The 25,361-nt window shown below is 44.3% G+C and overlaps 2 protein-coding genes across 10 annotated transcripts in view; one reads left to right on the forward strand and one right to left on the reverse strand.

Annotated features, from left to right (window-relative positions):
- The window catches only part of Polg2 (DNA polymerase gamma 2, accessory subunit), a 66,697-nt gene extending 59,058 nt beyond the window's left edge, over window positions 1-7,639 (forward strand). For 2 of the 5 annotated variants that reach the window (XR_002391080.2, XR_015450298.1), the window contains 2 exons: window positions 2,817-2,958; window positions 4,121-4,203. Coding sequence is in view for 2 of the 5 variants with exons in the window: in XM_021248640.2 (XP_021104299.1) it covers window positions 2,817-2,883 (67 nt within the window). In the remaining 3 variants the exon portion in view is untranslated. Of the gene's footprint in view, window positions 1-2,816; window positions 4,080-4,120; window positions 4,204-7,140 lie in introns of those variants that run through there. The other 3 variants (XR_015450297.1, XM_087208613.1, XM_021248640.2) reach the window with 3 other exon arrangements.
- Milr1 (mast cell immunoglobulin like receptor 1) overlaps window positions 1-25,361 on the reverse strand; it is a 35,413-nt gene that overhangs the window by 7,646 nt on the left and 2,406 nt on the right. Inside the window, exons 1-5 of one of the 5 annotated variants that reach the window (XM_087208614.1) lie at window positions 13,556-13,858; window positions 13,321-13,365; window positions 9,764-9,955; window positions 8,665-8,934; window positions 741-851 (exon numbers count right to left, since the gene is read on the reverse strand). In XM_087208614.1, coding sequence (XP_087064740.1) covers window positions 741-851; window positions 8,665-8,934; window positions 9,764-9,955; window positions 13,321-13,365; window positions 13,556-13,610 — 673 coding nt within the window. In that variant the 5' untranslated portion in view covers window positions 13,611-13,858. Of the gene's footprint in view, window positions 1-740; window positions 852-8,664; window positions 8,935-9,763; window positions 9,956-13,320; window positions 13,366-13,555; window positions 13,869-25,361 lie in introns of those variants that run through there. The other 4 variants (XM_087208615.1, XM_087208616.1, XM_004870229.4 and 1 more) reach the window with 4 other exon arrangements.

A 25,361-nucleotide genomic window follows, 5' to 3' on the forward strand; every position in this document is an offset into this window, starting at 1 on the left:
AAAAATTTTTTTTTGGTATCAGGGATTGAACTCAGGACCTTGTACTTGTGAAGCAGGCAGCAGTACCACTGAGCTAAGTCCCAGCCTAGTAATCAAAAATATTAATGACACTTCTGCAAGAACCTGAGTTTTCTATAGGAAGGGGAGACATTTTTTAGATGTATGAGATGTAGAAGTTGGGATATCTGATTTTCACTGAGGATTGAATCTGTCTCAAAAAAGTTTTAAAAGGGCTGGGGATGTAACTCAATGTGAAGGCCCTGGGCTCAGTCTCCAGTACTGTCCCAAACTGAGGCTAGCACTGTGGCTCAGGGGTAGAGCGCTGGTCTAGCATGTCCATAATCCTTCAATCCCCAGCACCACATGGAGAAGAAGAAAAAAAGTAAAATGGAAAATGTTCTTTATACTTTACCATTGCTTAAAAATAATTTTTAAAACAATGCAAAAATTACTAAGAATTTCAAGTTGGTGGCAGCTGAGCATTAAGCAAGCCACAGGGCTGTGGGTAACCACACTGGCTGCACATCCTGATGTGGCCCCACCTGAAACCCACATCGAGAAAGGCTGTCACCAGGACCTGAGGACTGTCCCGTGTGCTGTGCCGGCCATTCAGGAAGTCTGTCTTAGGCCCCTCTTTTCATTTTCTCCCCATTACCTTTCTGATTCCCCTTCCTTTCCTCTTCACCCTCTACCCTGCTATCATATCCAGAGCCCATGGGAAATCAATGGTGAGAACATACTTGCTTTGTACTTTGGTATCAAACAAACTAGGACTATTGCCAGCAACACCAAAAATGACACTGGAATTAGCAGTAGTAGCAGCAGCAGGCATGAAGGACAGCTGTCTTCATCTGGAAGAAGACAGATGCAGTGGTCACCACAGAGCTCTCCAATGACATGGACCTGGCAAGTGTTCTAGAAAGGGCACTCAGAACCATCTCCCGAATTAGCCAGCCTACTGTGCACTCAGTAACTGAACCACAGCAGATACAGATACGAGCATCTCAGGAGCATTAACTTGTTAGTCCCTGGGGTTCTTAAAGTCACAACCAAGTAGATCTTCCATGAGGTGTCAGACAAGGCAGAGAAATGCAGCTCTGCACTGAACACAGTGCTGACTGGCAGCATTGCTAGGGTTACAAACATCAGAAAGGCCTGAGTGGTTTTGGGGCAAGGTCCTTAGTCACACCGCATGATTTGCGTCACTCAAACACTACCATTTATTGAGTGCTAGTTAAATGTCAGATCCTGTGTGAAATACTTTACATGCATAGCCTGATGTATCTCACTGGTAGCACTCCCATTTTACAGACGAGAGAAAGACTTAGCTAGTAACCAGAACAGCTGTGATTGTAGCCCAGTCCCTCCTTGAACAGAACTTACTGAACTCTGGAGTGCTCACAGCCCCAGACCCAGCCTGTCCTTTCCACCTGCTCTCACCTGCAACCTGAGGGGCCTCCCATGCATGCGGACCCCCCCCCAACCTGCACAACCAAGTGACACCCACAAATAGCTCCCTAGCTCCAGTCCTGAGTCCTCACTCCGTAGGAGGAGCAGCTGGGAGGAGACTCATGAAGGCCCTGGAAGTGGGCTCTGGCCTGACTGGGGAGGGAATTGGGGTCCAGATGTCCAGACTGTGAAGTGGAAAAGTGGGGTACAGGGTCCTGGTAGGCACATTTCCGCGGCCCCCTAGACTCCTCAGTCTATGGGAAGGTGCAGAGCCCCCAACATAGGCATGGTCAAGGGCCCCTTTTGCTCCAAGATAAAAGAAGCACTGGAAGAAGTCCACATTCACCAGATGTTAGCAGTGGGCCAATAAACAGCAAAGAGGGCAGGCACAGGATTAGCAATCAGTACATAACTCCAGCTGTGTGGCCCATGCCTGTGATTCTAGCTACCAAGGAAGCTGAAACAGGAATGGTGCAAGTTTGAGGGCAGCCTGGGCATCTTAGAGAGACCTGTCTCAAAATAAAAAATTAAAAAGGCTGGGGAAGCTCCCACCATGATGTTTCTGCCTTGAAGTCAGCCAATCATGGACTGATCCACTGAAACTGTTTGCCAAATTAAACTTCTCTCTTCTCCTTTAAGATGTGGGTGTGGGGTGTTGTGTCCCAGCAACAAGAAAGCTTACCAGTACAATGCCTTTCCTATATTGAAGGTAGGCTTGACCTTGTGATTTGCTTTGGCCATTAGGATATTAGGAACCATGATATAAGCAAAATGTTAATAAGCAATTACACTTTAGGGGCTTGTCTCTGCAATGCTTCTTCTTTGAACTCTGGAACTCACATTATTGGATCCTTAGCTAAGAATCAAAAGCAAGACTCTAGGTATGTAGCCTTATTGGACCCCTTCTAGCCAGGCGCTAGATATTTAGGCCACTTCAGCAAAGCCCCAGATACCATGGAGTATAGACAAATCATTTTCATTGTGGGTTGCCTGAATGCCTAAGTCACAGTCATAATTATATAAAATAATTGTCATGGTATACTACCTAAGTTTGTTGTGGTCTATCATGCAACAGTAGATAATTAATATTTAACTTGGGCTCAATTTAAAGCTTGAATACTTTTACCTGAAAAAAACCACAAAAAAGCCTGGGGATGTAGCTCAGTGGTAGAACACCCCTGAGTTCAATCTCCAGTAGCAGAAAAAAAAGGTCAATAAAAAGTGATGCAAAAGTAAAGAAAACCTAGACCAGCAGCCTCAAGAGAGATAAAAATGGAAGAGCGGGGCAGAAAGCAGGGTTGAGTCAGTAAGCTGCATGACAAGGTCTCTCCCTGCCTAGTTTTGAGGCTTCCTGTGCTCTTTTACAGGGAAAGCAACTTGGTCAGGGTTCCGAGGGCCCTACTGGGGGACCCCGCGTTTGAAGCTGGTGGCTGAAGCAGGGGATATAGGAGCAGCTGCAGTTTCGGCAAGCAAACCCAGGACCCGCTGGAAGAGCTCAGGGAAGGAAGGGTAATTGAGGGGAGTGAGTTGTTGAGCAGGATGCAGTGTCTGGTTGCATGTTGGTCTCTTTCTGTTTCACTGACCTGAAAGTTCAGCACCTGGCAGTGCCCAGGCCTAGAGGCACGGAAGCACCCCTTGAAGGGACAAGCAGACTGGGTTCCCTTAGTCTTTTTCTGTACTGCTGTAAGAAAACAGCCGTCACTGGGTAATATATACAGAACAGAAGCTTATTTGGCTCATAGTTCTGGTGGCTAGAAAGTCCAAAAGCTGTGGTTTCTGGTGAGGGCCCCTCTGGCCGCATCACCCGACACATCACCCAACGTGAGGGAGAAGCAGAAAGGGAAGTGGCAGCATGCAGGAGGGACATGAGTCTGTCCAGGGAAGCAGGGGCGGGACCAGGCTGGCTCTTTCATGGCTACCTACTCTCACAAAAGGGCATTTTTGCCAGAATTGCATCCATTGCTTAGGAGGGTGGTGCCCCATCACCTAATCACCTCCACCAAGTCCCGCCTCTGAAAGATTCACCACTCAGCCAGGCATGGGGGCACACATCTATAACCTCAGCATTCCGGAAGCCTGAGGCAGGAGGATCACAAGTTCAAGCCCAGCCTGTGTAACTTAGTGATTTAGTGAGACCCTGTTGCAAATCATCATCATCATCATCATCATCATCAGGCTGGGGATTAGCTCAGTGGGATAGCCCTGGTTCAATTCTACTATGTGTGTGTGCAGTGGCGGGGGATCCACCGCATCTCAATACCATTATATTGAGCTCCAAGCTTCCAGGTCTTTGGGAAAACACTCAATATCCAGACACTGGCACTCACTCAGTCACAAGTATGGATTGAATTCCTACTCTTTGCCAAGCTGTGCACCTAAAGATGAAACGCCTCCTTCCAGGGAGTCAAGAAGCTCACAGTGGGCTGGGCAGGGCCCTGGGTGACAAGGCTGACCCCAGGCTGTGTGGCCTGACCAAGTGTTGAGAAAGCCAGAGGGTGGAGCCCATCTCCCTGCTTTGAAGAACTGAGGTTCCCTTTACAGAAGTCTCAATATGTTTGTTCTCAATAACGAGCATGATTTTGAAATTATCCAGTACCAAATGTGAAGTTAAGAGTTGTTCTTATTCTCAATCCAAAAATACCATGTTCTCTAACTGTATTTTCATTTATAGAACTCAGCTGCACAGATATCTTGCACTTCCTCCAAAAAACCAGAAGTAACCCTGCTAAATAGGCTCAATGGAAACGCTCAAAAGCAAGTATTGGAGTCTAGCATGCTCTGTCAAATCAGATGCTATTTTGTGGGGAATCCAGCTATCTGGTTTGTTATAATAAAACAGTGTCATAGGAAAGCAAGGATAGGCACTCAGTGTCTCTGATGTGCCAGGCACACTACTCACATGATCTCACTTGACCTTCACAGTAGTACTACAAGATTTACAGTATCTGCCCATTCCAAGGATGAACGAATTGTGCTCCTGAAAGTTAAAGAAACCTGCCCCTGCCAGGCATAGTGGTCTCTAACCCTGGAACTCTGAGAGGCTAAGGCAGGAGGATCGAAAGTTTGAGCCCAGCCTGGACAACTTAATGTCTTAATGGGATCCTATTTCAAAATAAAAATAGCACAGTTGGGACCTATTCCAGAATCCATGAATTTTTTTGGGAAACAATATCAATTTGGGACAGAAACAATAAAATAAGAGGACCAAATAAAGTAAATTCAAAGAAAGTAATTTATAATCTCCTTGCTCTCTAGTTCTCCTGAACAGGAATCCCTGTGACAATATTCTTGACAAAATATCACCCAGAGGTGGCAGCCATGGTGGGCAGCTTTGTATGAGACTAGCACCCATAGGACATCTTGCAATGAAAGGGAATTCTACCACAGTAATTTTCAGAAAAGAGAACTTGAAACATTCATGAGGAAGCAGAGTGTGGGCTTTTCTGAGATTGAAACTGGGCCAAAGGTTGCTATCTAAAGTGACGGGAAAGTTGTGGACTTCCCTGAGAGTTGGACAGGACGGTGAAGGGCCTCACAGAGTCAAGATGATCTGTGGAAGGAAACTGCAGTGATTTTCAACTCTCCAATAAACCAGAGAGATGATAGATAGATCATAGATAATTGATGGATATGGTACAGATATAGGTATCTGTCTAGCTAGATATACAATTTAAGGAGTCCTTTATTTTCTTTTTTTTTTCCTTTGGTACCAGGGATCGAACTCGGTACCTTCTGCTTGCAAGGCAGGCAGCAGAACCACTGAGCTAAATCCCCGGCCCTGAGTCCTTTATTTTCATGTGGCTGCTGCCTTCCCATAAGATCTTTCTTAAATCCTCCAGGCGGAAATGTTCCCACTTCCTCTTCCCTTCCTGCACGTGGTCCCATCCTCATGCAACTTGTACTACCTCTTAGGACAGGATCATCCATTGGGATGTCTCATGGTTGCCTCAAACTTAACCTGCTTGAAACTGAACTCTAGATAATCTCCTAGTTAAAAACACATGTAAAAAATCTTGTTTTTTTACTTTCCCCCCTTGTTCGAGATAGTACTCATCAAGTTAGAATCCGGAGATCTCTTGTTCTTTCCTTATTTTCACTACCCATGACTCCATAGCTACTCAGCCAGGAAGTCCTGTGGGTTCTTCCTCTAAAATATTTCTTCAGTCCATTTCCATCTGTACATCCCAACATGTGCAGCCCCACCATTGCTTTTGTCTTGGATGAATGCAGGTGTCTCTCAACCAGCACCCACCTTGTACTTGTGCCCTGTAACCCCTCCACCCTTGAATGAATTAACTTCAAGGATGAAAAATAGAATCTTAATACTCCCCCACAGGCCCAAAGGATCTAAACTCTATGCATGGCTCCAAGCCTCTCACAACTTGGCCCTCTCCCTCTCCAGTCCCATATGGGGTCACCTCCCCTCATGTGACCTTCAGCTTACCATCCTCTTTATAGGTCCTTGGACCATCCGAGGTCCATCCCAAGCTGGATCTCTGGATGTGCTCTGGTCCCTTGACTAGAGCCCCTTTCCCTGTGTCTCCCCATAGCTAATTCCTCATCCTTCAGGACTCTGTATCAGTATCAGCCCCTCAGAAAGCCCTCCCTAACTACCCTACCAAGGGGGATCTTCCCTCTCTCTACTTTTCTCCATCACTCTGCCACGTTCCTTCTCTTTGCAACATCCAGCACAGCTTGTGATTTATTTGTTTGGGTAGCAGAGCTTTGTGTCTCCCACTACTAGACTGTAAGCTCCCCAAGGACAGAAACTGCTAGATACCCAGTGCTTGACATATCTGGGTCTTCATTAAACATACGATGTCTGAATCAGTGATTAATGGATTTGTGTTTATGGCTTTTACCCTCATCCCTTATGGGGTCGGGGACATGACCATGCCTTAAGCATCACTGAAATCTCAGGGCACAGTTGCTTACACACAGTAGGCACTTAATATATAGCTGCTGACCTGACTTAACTGAAGATGACACAGTGTTATAATCTACCAAACCAGTGCTACAGGACAATGTAATGGTTCTGGTAAATTGCAGGGAAGTCATGCACAGAAAACATACACCTTCATGTATTCACTGCCCACCACCAGAGAATATTATCAGCTAAATTAATGCCCACCACATTCCAGTATGTGTTTGCAGGGAGTTTCCTCCTGCTGCATATTTCTTTGACAACTGTCACTTCTATTCAGTTTATGCCAAAAGATTGTTGGCTCTAACCTGGAATCTGGGTTGTCTAAAGCCTTCTGCAAAAAAGTTTTACCTATACAAATATGTATCCATCATCATATGAGCATTTCTCTGAGGAAAGTATCAATCACTATCATTATATTATTAAGACAGTTATGACCTTAAAACTAGGAATCATTGACCTGGGTATTGCTGTCCAATAGAATTTTCTACAGTGATGGAAATGTTCTATTTGTGGTCCAATATGGCAGCCACCAGCCACTTGTGATTTTCGAGGAATTGAAATGTGATTCGTGAGACCATAGAATGGAACTTTTTGCTTCACTAATTTTATTTAATTTGAATTTAAATTTAAATAGTGACGTATGGTTAGTGGCTACCATAGTGGATAGGAGAGACATGGAGAATCACTCAGAGTTGATTAGAAAGTGAAAGTCCATAAGCTTACAAGACTCCAGGTATAACACGTTTCCTCTCTCTTTCTCACAGGGGCCCATTATAAAGGTCACCTTCACAGATGAGGCCATTGATGCTGAGCTATCAGACACTTGGGGTTGGAAGATACCAGAGATAAATACAAAATTAATAAGATATATTGGGCAAGAAGAATGCTGGCCAGGGAGGCACCTGATTGCAAGGGAAAGAGGGTGGGAAAAGGTAGGGGACACAAAGATTCTCCATGGGGCTAACCACCGACTCCAAGATTTCTTCATTAAATCTTAGGAAAAAAAGTAATTTTTTTTGGCCACAGGATGGGAGTCATACAATAAAGCATGTACAAAAGATTTCAACAGATTCACTCTTGAGATCTATGAGTTTTTGCCTAAACCCCTGTGGGTTTGGGGATTTAGCTCAGTGTTTCCGGCACCTGCCTCGAAAGCGCAAGGTCCCGAGTTCGATCCCCGGTACCAAAGAAACAGATCTAAGACTGTGATCTGAAACAGTCAAAAAGTCTTTGAAAGATGAAATGAAATGGAATTATTAAAATAAAGATCTCAGTAACAAACCTTCCTGGTTTGTCTATGATTTAGATCTCAGATGTCCCTCAAAAGTCTTGTGTATTCTTTGGGTAGGGTGATTGGATCACGATAACTCTTCCTTCATCAGCAGATTCATCCATGATGGCATAATTGGGAGGTAATGGAAACACAAGCCGGGCCCAGTGGAGGAAGCAGATCACTGGGGGCACGACTTGGAAGAGTTTATCTTGTCCCTGTCAGGCTTCACCTGGTCGTGAAATGGTTAATGAACATGCTCTTTAATTCCAAGCTACAGTTTGACAAGACACAAAAAACCCCAACAAAACAGGCAGCCGATGCAGGTGCTGTCTCTGCCCAACACCAGCATCTCAGAGCAGATAAGACACAGAATGCAGGATAGGGTGTTCCCAACACAGAGACAGCAACTACGAAGTACAGCATCTTTTCAATGCCACGTCACCTGCAAACGTCCATACATCTGTCTTGATCGCTGCATGGACCCCGACCACAAATACTTGCTCTGACCCCTATATGTGAAAGACACGCTGAACCTCTCTTCCAATGCCCTATCAAGCTTCCTGCCTTTTCTTTGTTCAGAGCTGGCGGCCTCTTGGTGCTGTCAGTCCACTTCTGCCCAGATGAATAAAGTCTGTACCGCTTTGCGTTCACTAGCCTGCTCGGGTGGCCTCATCCCTCCGCACTGTTTGTTACAGTCCCCAAAGCCTTCTCAGTCTCTTTCTCTCTCTCTGTTTCCTGGCTGCCAGGAGGGGAGCAGCTTTCTTCAGCCACACCCTTCCACCATGCTGTTTCTGCCTCACCCCAGGCCTGAAAGCAATGGACGCAGCTGACCATGGACTGAAACTTTTGAGGTAAAATAAATCATTCCCTTCCTTCAAGTTGTTTTCTCAGGTATTTGGTCACAGTGACAAAAGCTGACTAACATCTGGCTCTTGAGAATGTACAAGGGCCATAGACAACCCTTTGTACAACATGGAAGAACCCCACAGATCACAGTAGCAAGCGGTCTGCTTACCATCAACCATGAAGTAGAACCCGGGACTATATTTTGAGCAGTTGAAAACTTCAGCTTTGCATTTGTAAGGGCCTGAGTCATTGGCTTTGGAGATTGTTAGGTAAAAAATCACAGGTTCACCTTTGCCTTTCTTGGTTTCCAGGTGTTTCTTACTCAAAAACAGTGAATAGGTGATTTGCATTGATTTGTTCTTGTGAGAACAAAACAAAGACACATTTTGACGCACTGTGATCGCATGAGTACTTGAGTTCAAACTCGGAGGAGGGAAATCTGGAAAACAAAATGATGCAAAAAAAGTCCTTGTGAAAAGCCCTTGGTAATAACTCAGTGGTTGGCTAGCCATAGCTTATAGGTCAAGTGCCAAGGACAATCCATTCCCTGACCACCGAGCCACCTTGCAGTCACTCGGGTGGACAAGAGCAGGTGAACCCTTCTGAGGTGGGTGACAGTCTCACTTGGGAGAATCTGCAGTAGGCTCCATTAACACTGGCTAGGCCAGCCTAGAATGCTGATCCATGCCTGTGATCTCAGCACTCGGGAGGCTGAGGTAGGAGGATTTCCACAAGTTCCAAGGACAGCTTGCCTATTAGTTGGTTCAAGGCCAGCTCGTATTACAAAGCAAGAACCTGTCAAAGACAAAGAAAAGAAGAAGAAGGAAGAAGAAGAAGAAGAAGAAGAAGAAGAAGAAGAAGAAGAAGAAGAAGAAGAAGAAGAAGAAGAAGAAGAAGAAGAAGAAGAAGAAGACGAAGAAGAGGAGGAGGAGGAGGAGGAGGGGGGGGGGGAGGAAGAAGGAGGAGGGGAAGGGGCAGGGGGAGGAGGAGGACTAGGCAGACTTGGAACTATAAACACAGCTCCAAGTTCCATGACCAAACTCTATGCCATTGGGTTGTTTGGATAATTATTTATTTTAATTTTTTTCTTTTGAAATATTTCAAATATAACACACAGAAAACAATGTCATGAACCCCTATGTGACCATCACCCAGCTTCAACAATGGTCAACCCATGACCAACCCCATTTCATCCGTCCCAGCCCCTTCTGTTACTGCTACAGCTTGGGTATGGTTTATCCCTCCTAACTCACGGTGGAGTTGAATACCTGCTGTGAGGTATGAAGAGAGTGGAAACAATCTGATGATGGTGTTTAGAGGTGGCGCCTTTGGCAGTGACTGGGATTGAATGAGGTCATCAGGCTGGGCCCCACAATTGAATCTGGCAGCTTTATGAGAAGGAGACCAGAGGACACATACACACCTGTGCTCCAGGTGATGCCCCGTGCCACCTGAGGACCCTGCCAGTAAGAAGGCCATCGTCACAGGCAGCCCTTGACCTTGGACCAGAATGGAGAGCCAAAATAAACTAATTTTTTTTAATGACTTAGTTTGCCGAAACCCAACTGAGACATTATTTTTAAAGCAAATCCCAGGCTCCACATTATTTCATCCATAAGGTTCAATACTGAAAAAGAGAAAAGTTGGGGCCAAGGATTTAGCTCAGTGGTGCTGCGCCTGCCTGGCAAGTGTAAGGTCCTGAGTTCGAATCCCATTACAGAAAGAAAAAGAGAAAAGTAGCCCCTGACAGCCAGGAACTGACCTGTCCCAGCGAGGCCTAGTGTTCTGCTATTGAAGGTGAATAATTTCACAGGCCACTGATGCCACAGCAGGCCACTCTGTGACCATGAGGGACGGACACAAAGACATGAACCCTCCACATTCAGGTCCACACACAGGAAAAGTCATAACGTCCGACCACAGAACTGGCCAAGCACCCTCCAAAATGGCTAATAGGAGTGACCGCCACTGCTTTCCAATCACAGCATGAAGATTATTGTACAAAATGGAGTCATTCCTGTCATACCCCACTAACACAGAGTCAAGGGGCCATGAGGGAAAAATAGGAATTACTCCAGGAACTATCTCCTAAGAAGCAACCTGCTGTAAGAAGCACACTAAGACTGATTTTTCTTAGCAACTGCTTGGAAACAACCAGCTCTAACTGGTAGTAACTGTAGCCATTCCATACAGCTCCTCAGCTCTCCTGTACAGCCACCAGTGCCAACGAGTTTCTTTCAAGACACCTTAGAATGTGGTGCCACACACCTGTAAGCCCAGCACTCTAGTAGGCTGAGGCAGGAGAAACACAAATTGGAGCCCAGCCAAGGCAATTTGGTGACTTAGCCAGACGCTGTCTCAAAATAATAAAAATAGTTGGGAATGGAGCTCAGTGAGTGGGCCCTGAGTTTGAGCCCCAGTAGCAGGAAAGAAAACATAAAAACAAAAACCCTCATGGAACATTTCTCTCTCCCCAGTAAAACTCCAACTTTTCCTTTGTCCCTCTGACATGCCAGAGTCTACCCCAGCCCGTGCATGTGCTTCCCACATTGCAGACTTCTTTGTTTACTCTCAAATAAAAATTTCTTCTTTGGAGGTTATGTTTTTGTTTGACCCATAACTGCTTAACCATCCTCTGTTCTCCTTGCCTTTGAGATGAGAATCACTAAATCACCACCTATAGAATTTTTCCCACTTCTAAAAAATACTCAACCCGGAGCAAGGTCCACTTCTTTGACTCTTCAAATCACCTAACACAAGTGCAAATCCCACACCAAGTTTTTTTTTTTTTCTTTTTCTGGTACCGAGGATCAAACTCGGGTCCTTGCGCTTGCGCAGCAGGCAGAGAAACCACTGAGCTAAATACCCGGCCCATGCCACACTAAGTTCTTGCAACACTGCTGTGCTGTCCTGCGGTCCCACAGCTCCCCATGCCATGCATTTTCCCTCTTCACAGTGAGTCACCAGAAACCCAACCTGGTTCAACTGCTTGTGTGTCACCGGAGACCTCTGTGTCGCTGCAAAACAGTGACAGTTTGTATCTCTCTCTCTCTCTCTCTCTCTGTCTCTCTCTCTCTATATATATACACACACACACATATATATATGATTCTTTCACAACTAAAAATTGACTATATGTATATGTGTGTGTGTGTATATATATATATATATTGGTACTGGGGATCAAACTTGGGACCTTGCACTTGTGAGACAGTGATGGAAGCACTGAGCTAAATCCCTGGCCCAAAATTGACCATATATATATATATATATATATATATATATATATTTTTTTTTTTTTTTTTTTTTTTTTTTTTTTTTTGATACTGGGGATCGAACTCGGGTCCTTGCTCTTGCAAAGCAGGTGGCGAAACCACTGAGCTAAATCCCCAGCCCAATGACTACATTTAAAAAAAATTATCAACTATTCAGTTAGCATTCAAGTTTCCCTAAGTGTCTGTTTTCATTTGACTTTGATTACATTTGTATATGAGTTGGGTTCCATGTGTGTATGCTGCTTTGCTTTGATTGATTCCTTTTTTTGTCTTAAAAAAATCTACTGGGGTTGGAGGTATAGCAAGCTGGCAGAGCACACAATGTTTGAGGCCCAAGGATAGAACCCAGCACCAAGAAAAACAGTAGTCTTTGATAGCTTGCTTTTCTTTTTTATTATTTGGAAATGCCAAGAGAGCCAGGCATGTCAGTGCATACATGGATCCTAGCACTGGGGAAGTTGAGGCAAGAAGACTATGAGTTTGAGACCAGTCCCAGCTACAATAGAATTCGAGGCCAATCTGGGCTCCATAGTGAATTCAAGGCCAGCTTGGACTACACAGAGAGACCTCCTCTCAAAACAAAACAAAACAAAACAAAACAAGAAAAAGCCTTGGGGTAGACCCCTAGCACTGCAAAACAAAACCAAAAACAAAAATCCCACAAGCCTCCAAAGCAATCTAATAAAAACTGCTCATCTTTTAAAAAAGACAAAGAGTTAAGAGAAATATAAGAACATATTTTTCTTTACAACATCAGGTAAGATTAGGTCTTTTAAGTAAGACACAAAAAATAGGAGTCATAAAGAAAAAACTGAAAATATTGACTACCCTAGAACCTAAAAACTTTTCTATGGCAAATTAAAGGTCAAGAAGAAAATACTTAAACCATAAATAAAACCAAAGGATTTTAAATAATACATAAGGCAACTGAAAATCAATAAGGAAAAAACTAGTAAGTGGGCGCATAGTATAAATAGATAATCCCCAGAAGAAAAGCAAGTGGCTGATAAATCCCTCGCTGTTGGGATCAGTGGATGGTTTTGGTTGGAGGACCCACTTACACTGCTCACAAATGCCATCTACTGCCCTCCCACTGTCGGATCTGGATTATCAATATTTCCTCATCTCTTTTTTTTTTTTTTTTGGTACCAGGGTTCAAACTCGGGACCTTGCGGTTTCGAGGCAGGCGGCGGCACCACTGAGCTAAATCCCGGGCCCTCAATTTCTTAAAACAAATTTATAAACCAGGTGTGGTGGGGCATGCCTGTAATCCCAGCACTCAGGGGAGACTGAGGCAGGAGGATTGCAAGTTCAAAGTCAACCTGGGCAGTTTAGAGAGATCCTTTCTCAGAATAAAATAAAAAGGGCTGAGGCTAGAGCTAGTGGTAGAGCGTTTGGCTAACATGAACAAAGACCTTGATTCAATCCCCAGCACCATAAAATAAATGAAAGCATAGAAAAAATTACAAGTGAATACTCATATTTCAAGCTGACAGTCTCACCACTTCATTAGAAAAGATTTTGCTGAGAGAGAACTAAATGAAACTTACTGTGTGTTTTTTTCATGGTCTCACAATCCAGTACAGCTTTTTGAACTGAAAGAGAGAGAGAGAGAGAAAAGAAACATGAGAAAGCTCTTTTTCCACATTTTTTTTTTGGTACCGGGGATTGAACTCAGGACCTTGCTCTTGTGAGGCAGGCATGGTGCCACTGAGCTAAATCCCCAGCCCCTTTTTCCATATTTTGGTTTGGAGGTTCAAGTCTCAAAATGGTCCGTGGTCCTACATGTGATAGAAGAAAAGACGCCCCAGAAGAGCAGTTTATTCAGAGGGTTCCACATTCCCCAGAGCGAGGAGGTCAGCGATTATCACAGTACCAGCACTGACAGTGACGAGTTGCTTTGAAAACTTCTTCTTTTTCTTAACCAAATGAAGGAAATGACAGAATCTGGGCCAGTTTACACACTCTGACTAGCTGGTGTGACCAAAGTGTGTGTTCCTCCATAAATTCCTGTAAGAAAGATGTGGCAAGATGTGGTAAGATGGCCGAACTCAGACTTGTTGGGGAGTCAGATAGTGGGAAAGAGAAAGAAAATGAGAAATCTGTTATAGTGCCTTTGTGCGAGCCTGCCTGATTATCTCTGCTCAGCCTAGGACCTGGTGAATAACTGTGATCTTCTAACCATAAATTAGACGTACCTCCCCAGCCCTTTTTTTTATATATATTTTTTAGAGATAGAATCTCACTAAATCATTTAGTTGCCTAGTGTGGGCTCAAACTTTCAAATCCTCCTGCCTCAGCCTCTCAGAGACCTGGAATTATAGGTGTGGGCCACCACTCCCAATGGCTATTTTTGTGTCTTCAGCAGTTCTGTAGGGTTTCATGAATGTTTGGATGAGTTTGCTTTCAGATACACGTGTAAAATTCCTCTTTTCTTGGGTCTGCATATTCTTCATCAGCATCCTGTCAGCTTCCTGCTCCCACTGCTGGCCAGTTGGGAACAATTCTGTATAGACCCGTGGACATGGCTTCTCTCTCAGATATGTACAAATTGGAGACAGGATTGGGAAATGAAAAGAATATTGGTGGCTTCTCTTTTCCACCCTGAGTGATGGTTGAAGTTTCTTGGTTGGCTTCGTGGGGACAGGTGTGAGCATTCAGAAGATCTAAGCTGCAGAGGTAGATAGCGAAAATGATGCTATCTTGGGAAATGATGGACTTGGATCAAATAAACTTTCGTATCAAACCACTTTAGCAAATCAAAAATGGGACTGTTAGAAGTGAATCTTAATGAAGAGAGAATGGGTGTGGGCTGTGAAGAAGGCATTTTCAGGTCAGGGACAAATGCTGCCATGTCAATAGAAAATTGAGTCCTGCTTATTCGTGCTAGCCATTTCAATAAGAGCAAGTTTTATAAAAATAGTTCATGGCCAGGGATAGTGGTGCACACCTGTAATCCTAGCACTCAGGAGGCTGAGACAGGAGGATCAAGTTCGAGGCCAGGCTGGGCTACACAGGGAGTTCATGGCCAACCTGAACTACATAGTGAGACTGTTTCAAAAAGCCAAAACCAACCAAACAACAACAAAACCACCTTTATTTGGAGACAGGGTCTTGCTAAATTGCTAAATAGCCCAAGTTGTACTTGAACTTTTGATCTTCCTGCCTCAGCCTCCTGGAGTACAGAGATTACAGGAGTGAGCCACGATGTCTTTTTTTATCTTTATAAATTGATTATCCCTAGTGACAGAGAGCTAACTAAAACATACCTCCTACTTGTCCCCTCCTCATGGTCACTGAGGGAAATGGGGGCCCATTCTCAATGGGGAATTCCCTTCAGCACACTTCAAAACTGAAAAAAATGTGAAGTGGTTTCCACCATGCCCAGCTGACATTGAGTTCTTGCATTGGGATGTAGAGCTGTGTTATGTAGACCTGGAATTTTCCATCTACATCCACCCATGGGAGAAGCAGTCACCCAGGACATCCCAGCAGTTCTGCTTGCAATCACCAAAAACTGATGACACCTAACTGCTCATCTCCGGGAAACTGGCTGCTTACATGGTAAGAGTTCCTTAGGATTGGAATAGTTGTCACATTTGTTCTTTTTTAAAAACAACTTTATGAGATATAGTTCACATAACATTCATCCATTTAAAGCATGGAATTCAGTGCCCTCTGGTACATTCACAAAGCAGTGGAAACATAAGCAATTGTTTTAGAACATTTTCATTAGCCCAAAAGAAAATCCCATACGAGACGAGATATTTTGGAGACCTTAAAAAAATGATAATTTTCTATGTTTTTTTTTTGAAGGGCGGTAACTGGGGATTGAACTAGAGACCTTGTGCTTGCAAGGCAGGCGCCAGAACCACTAAGCTAAATCCCCAGCCCTGGTGTATCTCTATTAGAAATAAGAACTGAAGTGGGACACACTGATGCACACCCATAATCCTAGCACTCTAAGAAGCTGAGGCAGGAGAATCATAAGTTTGAGCCCAGCCTGGGTGACATAGCAAGACCCTGTCTCAATACAGAGTTTTTGAAGGGGTTGGAAATGAAGCCCAGTGTGAAAGGCCTAGGTTCAATCCTCAGTACTTCCTAGAAAAGGGCAAGCAGAGGGAAGGAGACAAAGACAGAGAAGTACAGACAGACAAATAATAAGCAATGAGGGTCCAGTGGTTGTTTAGGAGAAATTGCCACTGATAAACCCGAATGAAAAATTGACATGATTTTCCCTGCAACTCTATAATCTTCCATTAGATGGTGCCATTGTCAAATTCTTGTAATTTCAAGTGGGTTGAAGGGACCACTGCCCAGTAATTCTGCCTGTAATATGTTTTGATTTCTGCTTGTTTTTCTTCTGTGTCATTTGAAGTTAAAAAAAAAAAAGTTAAAGCTCCCTTCATAAATACTCTATAATCCAGGTCAAAGGAGTAAACTGAACAAGGGATATAGAATTTAGTTCATAATGAAAAAATACATTGGGAATGTTATTACTTTCTTTTACGTCTATAAAAATCCATTGCTGATATCCTGATCATCTCAGGTGAAAAATGCCACCAACTCCTTCAGAATTGTTCATAAATCTGAGTGGGTTGAAATTCTACCTTTTCACCATCAATAACTTCTCTGTTTTCTTATTTTATACACCCCACCATTGGGAAGATTTTACCCTAAGTGGCATTTCCTAAACAGTTAATGGTTACCCTGCTCTGTACTCACATGCATATTTGATTTGTGTCTCAGTGGCAGAACATGTGCTTAGTGTGTGTGAGACCCAGAGGTCAATGCCAAGCACTGCAAAGTTGATTAAAGTTCCCAGTAGACAAGACAACCTTGTTAGACCGATTTTACACCAAGTCTTAACTACACGTGGAAGAATTTGAGCAGAGTGGTAAGAGCAAAGGCCCTGGAGTTAAACCCCAGCTTTCCTTCAACCAACCATGGTGCTGTGGACTTGTCATAGCTGTGTCATCCTCCTAGGACTCAGCAAGGTGCATGCTAAGCATTCATACTACAGTAAATGCCAGCTTCTACCACTGGCATCTTACTCAGTGTGTGCTGTCTCACCCACCCGAAGCCACCTGGAATCTCTTTCACTGACCTGCCTGTCACTAACCTGACAATTTCCAAGCTGGGTACAGGAAGTCTGGGTTCACTTTGGCTCACAATGGGCCTGCTCAAGAGTGCTTCTCTTCCCTGCTTGAAATGCCCACAATGCCACGTGCAGAAATTAATGAACTAAGAATCAGGATTCTTGGGTTTATAAACAGTCGCTGAAGCATTCATTGTTTGGAGCAGGATTCTGCTCTTTTGCTTTGTTGCTGTAGTGGTACTGAGGATTGAACCCTTTGCACTGAGCTACATCCTCAGCCCTTTTTTATTTTGAGACCAGATCTCACTGTGTCTCAGGCTGGGATTGAATTTACGATCCTCACGAGTTAGCTTCCCAGACTGCTAGGATTACAGGTGTTCCATGGCCAGGTTGTCTGGAACAGTTTTTATGATTGTACTTACAGTGTAAGCACATTCCACGCAATGTCTGGGTCCAGATCTAGAACATACTTATATTAAAATTACCATTTCTTGCTCACCTGAAGTTCAAATTTAACTGAAGGTCTTGGATTTTTATTTACTAAATCTGGGGACCCTTTGTTTGTGAATATGTACAGCTGTGCAGCTATCACCACTCACACCATTCCAGACGCTTCCCTTGCACACTGGCAAGGGATCCCTGATCCCTCCTGAGTTTCAGGCAAAACTGGCCTGCATTGTGTCTCTATAGATTTAGGGAAGGCTGTATTTTTAAGTGGAGAGAATTGTCTGTTACATAATTTAGTTAAGACCTAACTATTTGCATGAAGAGTTTGGTTTCATTTTTTCAAGCAAAACCACAGAGGAACCGGCTGTCCAACACGGCATTTGTCTGTTGTAATCAGAGCGGCCTCCCCGTAGCAGGTATGTGGATTATTTGAATCTCTTGGTGTTTATCGACTGCAAGGGTCACCTGGTTGTGGTCAGGCTGAGAGCCTCGTGGCCTGGTCCTGCAAGTGGGGGCTGTCCCAGGCCCAGCCCAGGCGGCAGGAAGGGAGGGGATGTCAGGCACTTGAAGGTGACATTCAAGCTCCACTGGCAAAATCCTGGTCCCTGGCTGCCTGGGCCCATCCCAGTGTGACTTAACTAGAGGAAATCTTGCAGGTTGAGTCCCTTGGTGCTGCGCCTCACAGCTGCAAAATGCCCACCCATGGATTCAGATTTACACCTTGCACAACACCCACTAAGGCTGAAGCAGTTCAATCTAGGAACACTGGTAAAAGATGGCTCCTGCTTGAAGAACCCAGCCAGTGCCGCTTTTCTAAGTGCTTTGTACATATGTCTACCCCTACCAGGTGTGGTGGCGCACACCTGTAATCCCAGCCCCGCCCCAGAGGCTGAGGCAGAAGGATCACTGCCAGTTCAAGGCCAATTTGGGCTACATAGTAAGAGTTCAAGGCCAGCTTGAACTACAAAGAGAAACCTTGTCTCAAAAAAGAAAAGTCTAATCCTATAAACACACTATGGGGTACATACTCTCATTTTCTGCACTTTGCCTGTGAAGAATCTGAGGCTCATTGAAGTTAAGTCTCTCAGGATTACACAGTTTGTCCAGTCCTAGAAGAACCTTTTCTCTCCCCACCACTCTGCTTGGCGCATCATAGGGTGCGCAAGTTCTGTGGAGCCCAGAAAGGCAGGCAGTTGGGTTTCCAGGAGGAGGAATCAGGCATCTCCCCTGGGGAGTCAGCTGCCCCAAGAGGCAGGGAACTTATTCCATGCATTGGGAATAGCACATGCAAAGGTTAGAGGTCTGAGAACTGAGACAAATGACATTTCAGAGCATTAAAAAAAAAAAAAAAAGGAGGGGGGGTCAGGATTTAGCTCTGTGGTTCCAGCGCCTGCCTCACACGTGCAAGGTCCCAAGTTCGATCCCCAGTACCAAAAAAAAAAAACACTTCGATATTTTCAATGGGAAAGAGAGTCTGATTTTGGCAAGGGGAAGACTGTGTGAAAACCCTGAAGACCCCCAGGGCCCCCTCTCAGCTGCTCTGGTAACTTGGCCAGTGGCTCTGGCATGAATCCCTCCCACAAGCCCAGCTTCCAGTGTTGGAAAAGGGCTGCACGGTTGAACACAGAGCAGGACAGGGGCCGGAGTGGAAGAGGGTAGAGTGGAGCCTCATGGCAGTGTCCATGGAGAGCTTTACAGATTTTCAGGGCGGCTCAGGTTCCTCAGGCAGCTGTGCCCATACAGCCTGTCCTTCTGAAGGCTTAGGCTGTGGGGGCCCAGGACCCACCCAGCTCTGGCCCGGGGGATGTGTTCGCTGGAGCTCAGGGAAGGGAAAAATCCTAGTGTTGCTTCTCTGGCTGGCTCTATCCCTTCCTGGTGATTTATCGCTATGGAAACTGAGCTCTCTTCCTCTCCCGCTGAGCTGCTGGGGTGCATTGTTGATGCCACAGGCACACGGGTCACAAGTTCCTTCCTCTTTCCTGATGCAGAAATTCTACAGTAACCTACGTGGCCCAGAACTGCCGCTCACACCTGAAGAGTCCAGGCTTGGGAAAAACAATTGCCTCAGATTCCCTGGGGCGCATGGGCCCTCTGGGTCAGCAGAGAGGGAGAACAATGAGTCTGAAGAACAATGTGGCCTGGAGCCGAATGTGGCCGGCTTTTCCCCTTCCTTCGGGGCCTTCCGAGGAGGGGTTTAAAAATGTATCTACAAGAAAAGGACAAATTTTTATAAAATGTATCGATAGGCAGTGGCAGGTTAGGCAGAGGCGGCAGCAAACTAAAATGCAAGGGCCCTTTGTGTCCTGCAAGGGTGGGACCCCTTCCGCTGTGTGTGCTGCCCACTTGTTCTGGGAGTTAACCCATCGCATGGAGGTGCAGGAGAGCGGTGCAGAGGAGGAGACGAGATCTTGACACAGGGAGGTGAGGACACACGCCTGAAGGGGCGTTGGTGCCTTCTGCGTTCACAGGAGGTTCAGAGGTGGTCAGAGGCCCGGTGAGAGCTGGCTCTGCTGGGGTTGAGCAGACCCATAGGCTGGGCCTGGCATCCAAATACCTGTGCCAGGTCCTGGGTCAGAGGGACACAGAGGGACCCAGAGAAGGTGATGGGAGCCCCTTGGGGGCAAGGATGTCCCAAGGCACCGCCAGGCCTAATAGTCCCCTTACTGGTCACCCCAGCCAGTCACGGCCAACCCCAGGGTCTCAGGACCCTTCTCTAGAAGTTGACCTAAGGATCCCCCTCTAGGCCACAGTCCATGGGGGACAAAGAAACTCCCCATTGAATGATTTCACTAGAAGAGTTTGTGGATGAAATTGGCCTTGACTTCACTCCTCACTCAGGGAAACATTCTGTCTAGGAGCTGGACATTTCAGTGGCTCTAGAACAGTTCTTTGTCTTGGACACCTGTGATCTTTCTTAGGTGCAGAAAGGTTCTGTTTGCTCTGCAGTTAGGATTCCCTTTGATTTAGAGCATGTGTGCTCCCTCTCAGCCTCTCACACATTCTAAGTAGCAGCCGGAACTCCTGGATCCCAGAGAAATTCCAGCCTTGGGACGAATGTGCTGATAGAATAAAGCCTGCGGAACAGCTCACCTGACTGTTTCCTCAAAGGTCTCAAAGGTTCAGAGGCTTTGTCCCTGCTCAGGGCACCAGTGGAAGGAGGGGGCTCCTGTGCACTGTTGCGCTGCCACGAGGACTTGGGAGAAATGTGATCCCCCAACATTGCTTCAAGATTCATCCCATTGCACTAGTATCCTTCAGGAACAGGAAACTGCACCCTTTATTATTTTTTTTTCCAAGTCTTTCTTTTTTTATTGGTACATTTTAGATATCCATAATGATCATACTCATCATCAGGAATTTGCACCTGTACATGATATATCTTGGTTCTTCTTTTTTCCCATTCCCCTCTCCTCCCTTCCACCCCTCCACCCCTCCTTATTTATAGAAGGTTTGTTTTCATTTTTTCTTCTTGTCTCTTCTTCCCACCCCCACCCCCCGCCCTTATTCTCCTTTCCATTTGAACATCTTCTTCCCACTTCCCAATATCTATTATATTTTGGTCCTTATTTACACTTTCAGTTTCTCACATCAGAGAAACAATGTGGTATTTAAACGTGTGTGTCCAATTTATCTCACTTAGGAGTATGGTCTCAGGGTGCATTCATTTAGCTAGAAATCTCTCAAGCTTATCCTTTTTATGGCAGAATAGTACTCCGTTGTATAAAAAAGCCCCACATCTTCTTTATCCATTGATCAGTTGATGGACATTTGGACTGTTTCCAAGATTTAGCTATTACAAACTGTGGCACCCTTTAAAAAAATAGATGTTTTTCAATCCTCAACATTGTAAAAAAAAAGATATTTTTAATTGAGGTAATATATATTAAATATGCATTTGTGGTAAACAACACAGAAATGTGTACTTTGACCTATCCCCTAGTGGTAACATTCTGCAAAACTACAGTATAATATCATAACCAGGATACCGATATTGTTAGAATCCACAGATCCGCCCAAATTTCCCTGGTGTTACTTGTACTCACTTGTGTCTGAGTGTGGGTGATGTTCCATCCAGCCTCATCACCCGGGCAGTTTCCCGTATCCAGGACCACAGGCAAGGGGACACTGGACAGTTCCAACACCAGGGGAAGCCCTCTTGCCCTTGTGTCATTGCCTCCACTTCTTTCCCACAGCCCACCGCCCCAGCCTCTGGACAAACATCCCCTAACAAGTCAAGTCTTCCTTACCTGAAATACTTGGGACCAGAGATATTTTGGACTTTTCCATATTTTTGGAAGATTTGCACATATATAGATGAGACATCTTCGAGACTGGAACACAAGTCTACACATAAAATTTACTTATTTCACTCATGCCTTGTTAAGCATAGCTTAAATGTAATTTTGAACAATATTTTAAATAATTTTGTGCATAAAATGAAGTTTCCTGGTGTGGAATTTTCCACTGTGGCACCATGTTTGTACTCAAAAGTTTCTGATTTGTGGGCATTTCAGATTTTGGAGTTTTGGATTACAGATGCTGAACTAGTAATCTGTCCTCCATTTAAAATTTTTTATTCTCTCAAACATGTTTTATAGATAGAATCATATTTGGAGTGACTGGCTTCTTTAACTCGGTAGAATTTCTGGACATTCATCCAAGTTGTGTGTACCTATAGTTGTTCCTTTTCATGACTGAGTAATATTCCATGGTATGGATGTGATGGCATTTATCCAACTGTTCATCTACTCAAGGACAGGTAGGCTGATTCTAGATTATTAGAAAATTGGAATTGCACGTACAACTGCTGTGAAGATTCATGTACAGGGTTTGGTGAGTATATGTTTATTTCTCTGGGCAACTGGTCCATTTTTAAATGCCTCCAATTAAAGCAGGTCCTTGGCATTTGGGAGGGGTACATGTCAAGACCCAGCTAAGTTGCCACATTCTCACTCAGTACTAGCAATGTTTGTACAGGCTCCTGGCTTCGTCCTAAATCATATGAATCTCATTTGTGCCCTGAGCACTATTTCCTGTGCATATTCTCCTGTCCCAACTTGGCCACCTTTTTATTCTTAGGTTCTATTTATTTCAATTCTGTTTACTCAGGTCATGTAGCTGCGAAGAAACAGAATGCATTAAGACAGTTGTATGGAACAAAGTGAAGGATTACATCCTAGAATAACCTTGGTGAATAAATGTTTCATGCTCCGCACATTTTGACTTTTTCACAATTTGGCCCCTCTGTCTTTTTTCTAGGCCAAAGATTTTTATATTCCTGGGCATTTCAAGAAGTCCTGAAATATTTTTCCTCTACAGGCACTATGTCAGGAAATTAGGGTCAGGACCACAGTCAGGCACCCAGTGTTCCTACTGACTCCACCCCTCCTAGGGGCTGAGAGCGCTCGAGCAGGTGTACGAAGCTCTCTCTTCCCTTGTTAGAAAAAAAAAGAGGAGAGTAATAGTATCTGACTCATAAGATTGAATGAAACAACTCATGAGAAGTGCTATAAGCACTCCATAATTGTTAGCTCTTATTACTGAAGGGAAAACCCCATGAGAGAGCATTGTGTTAAAGGATAATTTTAAGAGTAAAATCATATCTCTCATAGAAATATAAAATGAACATAGGTCAAATATTTTATTTAACTTATCACTGAAAGGGAGCCAGGGAGATGTCATAATAGGTCAAAGGAGAATCAAAGAGCTTATATATGATTAGACAAATAGATGAAACGGATCAATCGATTGATCTGTAGATAGGAGGATATCTGTCATCAGGGATGCTGAAATGAATTTAATAGATGCAAAATTCCTCAGTGCAATCAGGGCAATGACTGACTGCATCATCCCCACCTGAAGCAATGTGCATTTCTCTGGATGTGAATCGCTTGTGTTACTACTAGAATTCTATAACCTAGGGAGATAAAAATATTTCAAAGACAATGAAAAGCAGACCCATCCGAGAGACTCAGATAACCTGAAAGAATGCACTCTACCTCACCCAGTTTTCCTTGAAGATGCCCATGAAACTTCTGGGTCCATCTCAGAATTTTTCAGTTTTCCCTGATATTTGTTTTTGTTTGTTTGTTTGTTTGTTTGTTTGAATAATAAGCATCCCTTTATTTGCTGACTACCATTACAAAAACTGATTACATTAGCAACAAAAGTGTCTTGAGTTGATGTCAGAGGCAGTTACTCCCCCAAAGTGTTAAGTAAAACAGTGTACAACATCAGTATTAAAATGTTAAATTTTACATTGTCTTTACCACTTTGATCTCCTGAACAACTGAATTGAGCAAAATAGGGTAAAGATTACATGTTTATCTTCCGGAATGTAAAGGTCTAATTATTCAAACAGTTTTTATTATAAAACTAAACTCTGAAGGTGTGTACAGAGTTGACTTCTTTTTAAATTTTTCTCTTTAGTTGTTTTTTGGTACTGGGGATCAAACTCTGGTCCTTGCACTTGCAGGGCAGGCTGCAGAACCACTGAGCTAAATGCCCGGTCCTAAATTTTTCTCTTTAAATCAGTAGTCTAAGAAGGATTAGAAAAGACAAAACTGTTCAGTGTTTCTGACAAAGTAGAAAGGGTGAAAACATAAATAAGGCTTTAATTTGGCAAAATATAATGCAATGCCTTCTGTTACCTCAACTGAAGTTTCCCAGTTACTTCACCCCAAACCTGGTAGTGTTATTTCTCCTTTGTGAGCTTTATGTTTACAGCGTGAAGCAATGGCTGTAACTGTGCTATGGTCTGATTTAGACTTATAGACATCGTCTCCTTTTCAGAAGACTCCATTTCTGGGGAAACATCACTATTCTCAATAACAGTAGTATCTTCAGAAGCTTGTACTATTTTTGACTGGATACTTGTTAATTTGAGTCATTAAGTTAAAGGTAAATTAGATGATGTTTCAAGTTGTTCATATCCCAATAGCATTTCGTTGTACCAAAATCCATGCTGGCCTTATGCAGAGCCATCTGCAGTCAGGGATAGAGATTTGGTTCACATCATTAAGATGTCCACAGCCCTCCTCAAGGGCTGCTCCTGCTCGTCTCAGGGTCAGTGGGGCCAGAGTGGGACTGATTCACACTAAAGAACCTGTGCTATGTGGAATATATGTAGAGCCACTTAAAAAGCAAAACTATCTCTGAGGCCCATTTGTAGATGCACATTAGGGCTTACAGGGGAGGTTAAGAAATTGTTTCTGCTGTGTGCAAGAACTCTGCCTTCCTGTCTTTGAACATCTGGATTAGTGTGCCCAGGACCCCTGGATTCAGGTTCAAAAACTAAAAACAATCGCGCAAAGTTGCTATCAGCCTGGCCCAGCCTCCTTGTTCTCCACCCTCCCTTAAACTCTAACTGCAGAGTTCTGGGCCCTCCATAATTTTTGTTTTTCCCAAGAAGAATTTATTTCAGTTTACACAGGATGTAAACCTGTGACTCATTAGGAAATTATTTTTAGGTGACCCTTCGACATAACAAGAAGTTTTTACATGTTGAACAGACCATCTGTCCTAGGAGATATTAAGGCCTCTGAGATCTTAGTTGTGAAATTGCCTACCTCCTTCCTCTTTCAAAAGCTCAGGACATTTTCTGGCTTTCAGGCTAGACACTGAAAGGGACAAGTTTGCTCTCTCCCCTCTGTGACCTGGCCCCAGGAACAGCCCAGCCCAGCATAGCACTCACCTGCTTGGCCCAAATGACTGCAGAGCAGAAGCCCCTTAGGCAGGAATCTCACTTCCTTCCAAAGCAGGGGTGGAGGGATTGGCAGAGAGTTGAAAAGAAAGACCTTAGCAGCCTTTGCAGCCTCCAGCATCTGCTCCCTCTGCAGCTGCCCTGGCCAAGCCCAGGTGACAGCTGATCATAAGAAGCAATGGACACCAGCTTCTGCTGGCCCCAGAAAACCAGCCGGGCTAGGGCAGAGCCACATACACTGTGGCTGAGAACAAACCTGGTTAGTAACGTTTCAATGTGAATGTACTTTTCTCTTCAATTCCCCGCGCCCTCCTGCAGAGGTGGGCAGACCATAGAAGGATGAC

This window comes from Heterocephalus glaber, unplaced genomic scaffold, assembly GCF_053883595.1.
Source record: "Heterocephalus glaber isolate CG9 unplaced genomic scaffold, H.glaber_assembly_v1.0 deba00000937, whole genome shotgun sequence".
Classification (NCBI taxonomy): Eukaryota; Metazoa; Chordata; class Mammalia; order Rodentia; family Bathyergidae; genus Heterocephalus; species Heterocephalus glaber.